We start from the raw sequence: 8163 nt of genomic DNA on the forward strand, positions 1-8163 counted from the left end.
TAACAACATGTATCATAAGATAATATACACTTTTGATTTTTGGGTTGTTTGATTGTTGAAGGGCCAATGCACCCAGCTGCCTCAATTGTATCATGGATGGATTATGTGAATGAGTTTGAGGCTGGGACAAGAGCTTTGGTTTTGATACTTCCTAATGATGCCTTTGGAAACTCTATTCCTTCCACAAATGCAGAACTCAATTCAGATATATTTGATGTCTCTGAATCCTTTATAAACAGTACTGCTGCCAATGTTCTCACTGTTGCCTGCCTGGGTTTTAACAATCATGGCTATCTTAGGATTGAATTCATTGCTTCATCAGCCGGAGATCTTTTGCTACATGTAAAAAGGCACAATCAAACTTTACGAGGATCTCCCCTTCCTTTTACGGTGCACCCAGGTCAGTGTCGTTCCTGATATTATATGGGCCTTATGCAAACCAAAAGAAATAAGCCCTCTCTGTAAAGGGTCGAATCTGAACATAAACGGGTGTTTGGAAAAATAACAAATACGAACCATATATATTATAATTAGCATTAAAAATGTAGACGTGTTATATAATTCTTAAATGATAAAAGAACAACTCATAAATTACAAATTTTTAAGTGTCTACTTCATTATCAAGAATCATGTTTTGCAATAATTTAGGCCTTACTAATAGCCGCCTAAACCACTAAACGCCAACTAAACTGCTACTTTACCCAAAAATAATATTTTTTTCTAAATTAGTGTTTTAGTACTCATTAAACCACTAACAGCTACTTAATCTACTACGTCGAACCCACTCAAGTGAGTTGGTGACCTAATAATTTGAATCTTCAACAGGACCAGTTGAAGTCTCCAGGTGTGTGGCTAAGTGGAATTATGGCACAAATATATCTCAGTATGGTGTTCAGATGGAAATATTCATCCATCAACTCGATTTGTATGGAAATTTAGTGCCAGATCTATACCCATTTGATGCAGATATTGTTGAGAAGAGTACCAAATTATCTATTCCTGTACCAGATCTTTACTTCATAATGGACTCCCTAGGGGTCCAGTTACTTTCATTTAGTGCAGTGGAACCAGGAAACTTTCTACTCACAATATATGACGAAAAGCATAACAAAAGCATCTCTAATATGCCATATGAGTTTTCTGTTTCCAACGGTAAGGAAGATATTAGCAAAAATATTCTCACTTATTTATTCTTTGTAATTCTTTAAGTTTGCTTTTCAGTCAATTCTCTTGCATGTAGGCCTATCAAACAGACCAGGTTAGGTCGGGTTTGGTTCGGGTCATATATAAACAGATCTGAAACTCTTTGACCCAAACCTAACCTGTTTAATTAATTGGGAGGAAAATTGCAACCCCGACTTGACCAGAAACACATCAGATCGACCTGATTTAGACCCATTTAGAGCTTTTTGTTTTCGTTTTATGGTTTTTAACATTGACTATGTTTTATTTGTTAGGCTTTTGTTAAACTTTTCGTTTTTTGTTGTTTATTTATTATTTACCATGAAAAATAGAAAAATATTAAATGAATTAAGTTTTGGTTATACATATAGATTTAACTCGAAATTAAATCGTTTAAGTAAATGGGTTATACTTGTTTGTTTTATGTTTAAATTTTTGACTAGAACCTAACCTTTAATAAACATATCAAATCGGGTTGAGCTTTTTCGTTAATTGGGTCAGAAGTCTCAACCCAAATCAACTTATTTCGGGTTAAGTTAAGGTCGGTTTAGCGGGTCATGTCAGATTTTGCGAGGCCTACTTGCATATGCTTCCATGCATCAGTAATATGGAAATTTCCCTTTCTGCTACATTTAAGTTCATGTAATTGCAGCAGCAATTGGTTTGTAAAGTCTGTTGTATACATGACCTAAAATTTTGGTGATATAGATAATTGCGATGCCATAAATAGCGTCATCAACGGAACTGGTTTGAACCCTTCAGCTGCTGGACAAGAAGCTAGGTTTTCAGTTTATCTAAAAGATTCATATCAATTTCCCTGTCAGGTAGAGATGAGAATGCTTCAAGTACATATTACAATGGTCACAGACTCATCTATGGTGTTGCCTATAATTTATCCTCTCGAGGGATTAGTTGGTACAGTTCACTGATCTTACATTGATTTATCTTGCTATCGGACATTTGGGTGATCAGGTCGCTTATACACTTTTGACACAGGTAGTAGGTCTCTGCCGCAGTCACCATTGGATGTTGTTTCTCCTAGCCCATCAGTTGATCACAGTAACAGTGTATGTAGTGTACAACATTCTTTGATTTACTTCATACATATTGAGAGACTAACGACAGTTTTTGCAAATGAAGTCTTTAGGCACTGATCTAGTTGTGGCTCATGCATATGATGTAATATATACACCTGAAAAAAGTGGGTCTTATGAAATTCTTGTTTTGTGCGGAAATATTCCATTGAAGGGAGGTGAACCTTTGAAAAAGGAAGTGAAAGCAGGTAACTGCAGATTTTTGTGTTTTTTCACACGAACGCATTCTTCAAAAGTACCAAACTCTGTACTCGAAGAAATATACAGTAATTTTACGATTGACAGATTGAGAGGCTAGTTTTTGTATAGTGCTGACTTAAATCTAAGCTTTATCTTATAAGATAAGGGCTTAGGAATAGCATTAGAGACTCGGGTCTCAAGTCATGTGCCTTGTAATGGACCATAACAAAGTGCAACCGTATTTTATATGGAATCGTATAAGCATTAGTGACCATTGCTTATAGCTGAATCGACATAATGAGTATCGAGTCACAGGTCGTTACTGGGAAATGATTTCATCATTGTTGTTATGTAAACCTTAATGTTATGTATAGACAAATTGATAAAGCATGATGTTTTAGTAAAGTACAGATCACATTGTAACACAATCGCTAGCTAATTTGCCTTTTGAATTCGGGATTTAGTTAAAATAGTTGAAAATTAGCCCAAAACCAATCATAATTAACTTTATTGATTCGCGATTTGCGGGGAGGTTAGAAAATCATGTGACACTTGTACAGAAATAAGATTCATATAGCTCTTGATTTGTTATTGTAAAGTAGTGTCTTAAATCAAGGTATGATCCTATAAACTTGAAACAAATTATTTTCTTTATTGCCAATGATTCTTCCCATGTTTTATAGATTGTACTTTTACTATTACACCATGATATCTGAGTATGTGCACATGCAACAGGTGAGGTTAATATGTCAATGTCAGGCGTAGTGAAGTATGGACCCAAAACAGAAAAAATAGTGAAGAATGAGGTTATTGTTCAACTTTTGGATTCATTTTCGAATCCAGTTTTATCCCAGGGGTCAAATCTGAAACTGGAGATGGGTTCCATAAACAACTCTAATTTCATGACCGGGATGTTTGAGGACAACAACAATGGGACGTACACGGTTCAATATCAGGTTAATGACACCGGAACCTATGAGTTATGTGTATCATTCAAGGGCGAGGAGTTCTTTCCTTGTCCATTTGGGGTCAATGTATACAATAGTAAGTGCTCTCATCTTCTATAATACTTCCTCTTGGTTTTTATTCTGGCAAAGTTTCCTCCTTGCACATCTCAACATAGAACTTCAATAGGTTGTATCTGTAGAAAATAAATGTACAAGTATAAAAACATATAACTTCTATAATTATGAATCTACAAAAACTAATATTTTAGACGTGGATAACCGGTATCCGATCCTTATAAACTAAATATCATGTTTTTATCTGGATTGATGTGAGTCTGGTATCTGGTTTTGAACATTTCTATAATACTTCCTCTTGCAGGTGAATATTTTCCTAGAGCTCATGATGATATGATATCTGTATGGGAGGATCAATCCATTACTGTCAATACTGTTGAAAATGATTACTTTGCTGGTCAAAACACTACAATCATTGGATTTTCTGATGTACGTTTATCTCAGAATAAGTATCTCCTACAATCTTCACTAAGAACAAACTATGGCTTTCCCTTAGCTTAAGCTTTCTGTCAATTTCCTTCTCTAACTAATCCAATGATTTTAAATTTACTTTCTGCAACCAGTAAAAGCGTTGTGCACTTCTTATTATGTGAAATTCCCAATGTTGTTTGCTACTAACGCTTAATCTGAAACAACCTTTTTGTTATCACTAACAAGGGTAAGGTTGCATAGGAGGAGCCACTTAATGGCATTGCAGTAATGGACTGTTGTTAAGTTGTTAAACATTTTGAAATTTCTGTGGCAGCCGCATTCTGGTTCAGTGCTGCAAAAAGGAAAACTTTTCAGATATACACCTTACAAAGGATTTTATGGAAATGATTCTTTCTCATACACAATATGTGACTCAAATGGAAATACTGCTACTGCTTCAGTATATATTGCTGTACTTAGCATCCCGCCGCAGCTTTTAACACTGCCTACTTCACTGATGGCAAGTGAAGATGTCATGTGTCCCAAGTTTGGGTAATGCATTTCCATAAAAATATTCTTCATAGTTGTGTAGTTGATGATTCAGATTGTTGTTAGGAAGCTGATCAGTCTTCTGCTATCGCAGCGGATTCCATGGTATCGAGATTTTATATCCTGATTCAATGGAGAACATCTCTGTAACTCTAAGTGCAAACAATGGGACAATTTCCCTTTCCTCAATGATGATGCAATTTTGGGAACCAATTTGGAGCAGTTTTTCTGTTCATAAGGATGGTAAAGAAGATAAGGAATTGACCTTGTCAGGCCATGTGGAAGTAATCAATATGGTTCTTCAATCAATTCAATATCTTGGGTATTTAGTTTCTGTTCTTATTGAATTCAGGCTTAGTTTCTAAACCTTTGTCTTGCTCAAGCAGATTAATCGCAACCTCCTTATCTCCCTTGATAAAGGTATGGTCTGCCATCTTCAAACCCTGCTTAGACCCTGAAGTGATCTTATCTTCTATGAGCGGGATATACTGGGTATTCTAGTACGATTATAGTTTCTGATGGAATCCATATTTTTTGTACGTCAACCAGAGATGAAAACTTCTATGGAGATGACATTATAAAAGTCTCTGCAAGGAACAAAAATGGAGCTACGGATTTGAATATCACAATTTTTGTTGAACCTGTCAATGATCCTCCTTTTATTCTCACCCCCAAATACATCGTTGTGGAGGAAAATGAAGTGGGTGGATCGCTAATTTTCGAGAAGAAGAGGAACGAGTTTGAGTTCTTAATTGGAGACCCAGATTTGCTTCACTTCGCGGGTATGTTTATTGTTCTGACTTCTGACTTCTGACTTCTGACTTCTGACTTCTGAGCTTTCTCTTATTGTCTGTTGAGCAACACCTAAACTAATGGTGATCGTGCTCATCATTTTCAGGTAACAAATCCGATTTTCTGGTTATCTTATCTATCGAAGTGAGCTCGGGAATTTTAGAAGCTACTGTTCTGGCTGAGCTTATCAATACCACAGAGCTCAAGATAATTAATAGTAACCAATGGCAGCCACTTCAGACTTTTGTCTCCATATCACATCATATTGTGATTAAGGCAAGAGGTTTGAGATTTCAGGCAACAGTTGATGATTGCAATAACATAGTCACACAATTGAAATATCATGTTAGTAGATTCTTACATATTGAGTTTGTGTCGTCTTGTCGGATATGATCTCAATTGAAGGAGACTATACTCTTTCTGAACCTTCTAACATAATCCCTTTGTCCCTTTGAATTTGCTATATCACGCACAAAAAGCTCATACTTTAATTTGCGCAATGTAGCAAATTTAAAGAGATGCAGGTGTAAAATCAAAAGTGAAGTCGGTAGCCTGTCTCGAGTTTAGATGTTTGGAAACCAAATTAATAGCTTTGAGTGCAGATCTTTCTTCAAATCGTCTTCACATGATTTTTCACAAGTGATATGTTCTGAAACACAGGCTACAGAGTATGCTGCTGTACTAACAATGGTGATAAATGACATGGGAAACTACGGTTGTTTTCCTGATTGTACAGAAAATGTATCAAAGCCTCTTCTTGCCGAGGTTATTGTTAATCTTATCAAAAGAAGGCCAATGAATCCTGGTGCAGCATATGGTATAACTCTTCCATACTTGTTTTTGTAGTTTCTGTCTACTCCAGTCTGCACTGCACTTATACATGACAAGGGGTGTTCAATGAGCCGGATAAAGGCCGAGCCGGGCTTCAGTAAATATGGGTTGGGCCGAATAAAGGCCCTTTATAATTAAAATGGGTTTGGCTTTAAAAGCCTGGCCCATTTTTACTACCAAAAATTATTTTAATCCCCATTTATCAAATTATAATAATTAAATTATCATTTATAATAATTAAATTGAATAAATTGAGCCCTTTTATAGCCGCTTCATTTTAATTATAGTATAGCCCATTTTCGGCCCGGCTCTTACGAAGCCCTTCTAAAAACGGGCGGGATAAGGGCTCAAAATGGAGGCTCGGCCCATTGAACACCCCTATACACGACCTACATTGCTCTTCGTTTTGCTCTCGCCTTGCACACTGAACATTCTGTGACAGTCGACAATTAATATTGAATCAAAAACATGTATAATTAATCGCTTGAGTCCAACACCTGGACTCGTCGAGTATAGCAGTTAGCAGTAGTAGACTAGTGTCTAGTAGCCAAGCCGGAGTGACATGTGCAGAAAACTAAGTCTTAAACACAAACTTCTACAAATTTATTTGATTATATTTTGTGCTGTTTCTAATACACACTTGCTGGGTTACTGTAAAACAGCACTTGGATCCATGATCATTCTGGAATTTCTAGGGCTGCTCTCATTTGGGACAGTATTGCTATTTTACACCTGTAGATGTGCAATTTCCTTAATAAAGGAACGGAGAAACCCTCATACCAAGAAAAATGCTGCACATGGCATGAAAACTTCTGGTGAAGAAAAGGTGAGATTTCTGTGTTTATTAGTCTAAATGAGAATATATGAAAAAAAAATATAAAAAGAATCTACAGCAATATTGCATGCATAACCCCATTATTCTCACCTAGTCGAGATTTGAAGGGGCCGGATGTACGAACCTTACCTCTTTAGTGATAATAAAGAGGTTGTTTTCTTTCAACCATTCGTAGCAAACATCATCTGGACTTCACATAAATGAGAATAAGAATCACACATTATTCAATTAGCCACTTTGATACTCTCAATTGTAAACCAGAACCAAAAAACGAAGAGTCCGATACTAGAGAATATTAATGTACTTTCTGAAACAGGACAAGCTAGCAGAGAAAGAGCCTGTTGCTGCTGAAGGTTGCTCCAGTCTAGTCCTGTCCAGAGATGGGCCATCTAATTTCCGCCAGCGGTAAGAAACTACATTACACATGATTCATTGCTTGAAGTCTCTGTCTTTGAGTCCTGCTTAATATCTTCCTGTTGACTGAAACATTCAGGTCATGGAATCGGATTATAGATGGAGCTTCCACAGAAGATGGCAACAAGAGTTGCCTTGACGAACAAAAAACTTAAGCCCGCTCTCCATCGAGAAATGTCAGAGTGCAAAGTGAGTTACAGAAAAAAATAAAAATGTAAGTGTATTTTGTTGGTCTTACCCCAACTCCAGTAGCCTGTAAGATTGATCAAAACATTGCACTGCAGCTTGTATTGTTAATAACAATATATAGCGTTTATACATATTCAAAATAGAAGAGAACTACTTCAAGTCTTTATTCCAGATTACTGTAACATGATTCACTAATGTCCTTGCGAATCGCGAATCAACAAAAGCGAATTATGGTCGGTTTTGGGCTATTTTTCTGTCGTTGAGTGAATCACAAATCCAAAAAATGAATTAATTAGCGAAGCATGTTACACTGATTCTTTGATGCTATGGATCAACACCACTCATCTGTGACAGTTACTTGCTCTATGTGCTTTCGTCACAGTTAAATATGCTACATTTCTACAAAACAAACAAAGTCTTCTATATATTATCAAAGTTGAGGATGTCAAAATGCAATTTAAGCTCAGTGGTAAAGCTTTCTGTTGTCATGCAGCGTACGTAGCTAAAAGCTAATCGGTTTCTTGCATCTTATGTGTAGACATAATCCTATCCATAACCCGGTCAGCTAAACTCACACTATCACCCAACTCGCCTCGATTTTCAGTCACAGAACAATAACCCCTTGATATTCCAACAGTCAAATTCTGAGAAACCCTTGTTAATG

General features: G+C 36.4%; 1 protein-coding gene across 1 annotated transcript; it reads left to right on the forward strand.

The window, feature by feature from the left end:
- The first annotated feature begins 748 nt into the window (after positions 1 to 748).
- LOC130798116 (protein GAMETE EXPRESSED 2) lies at positions 749 to 7737 on the forward strand. The gene is made up of 14 exons (XM_057660989.1): positions 749 to 1152; positions 1891 to 2097; positions 2179 to 2249; positions 2323 to 2464; positions 3192 to 3500; positions 3783 to 3907; positions 4224 to 4441; positions 4533 to 4760; positions 4988 to 5220; positions 5337 to 5575; positions 5891 to 6047; positions 6724 to 6887; positions 7213 to 7301; positions 7390 to 7737. Exons 1-14 carry the CDS (start codon positions 897 to 899, stop codon positions 7463 to 7465), a joined length of 2514 nt encoding a protein of 837 aa, XP_057516972.1. The 5' UTR covers positions 749 to 896; the 3' UTR covers positions 7466 to 7737.
- The last annotated feature ends 426 nt before the right edge of the window (positions 7738 to 8163 follow it).

Source organism: Amaranthus tricolor, chromosome 13 (genome assembly GCF_026212465.1).
Source record: "Amaranthus tricolor cultivar Red isolate AtriRed21 chromosome 13, ASM2621246v1, whole genome shotgun sequence".
Taxonomy (NCBI): Eukaryota; Viridiplantae; Streptophyta; class Magnoliopsida; order Caryophyllales; family Amaranthaceae; genus Amaranthus; species Amaranthus tricolor.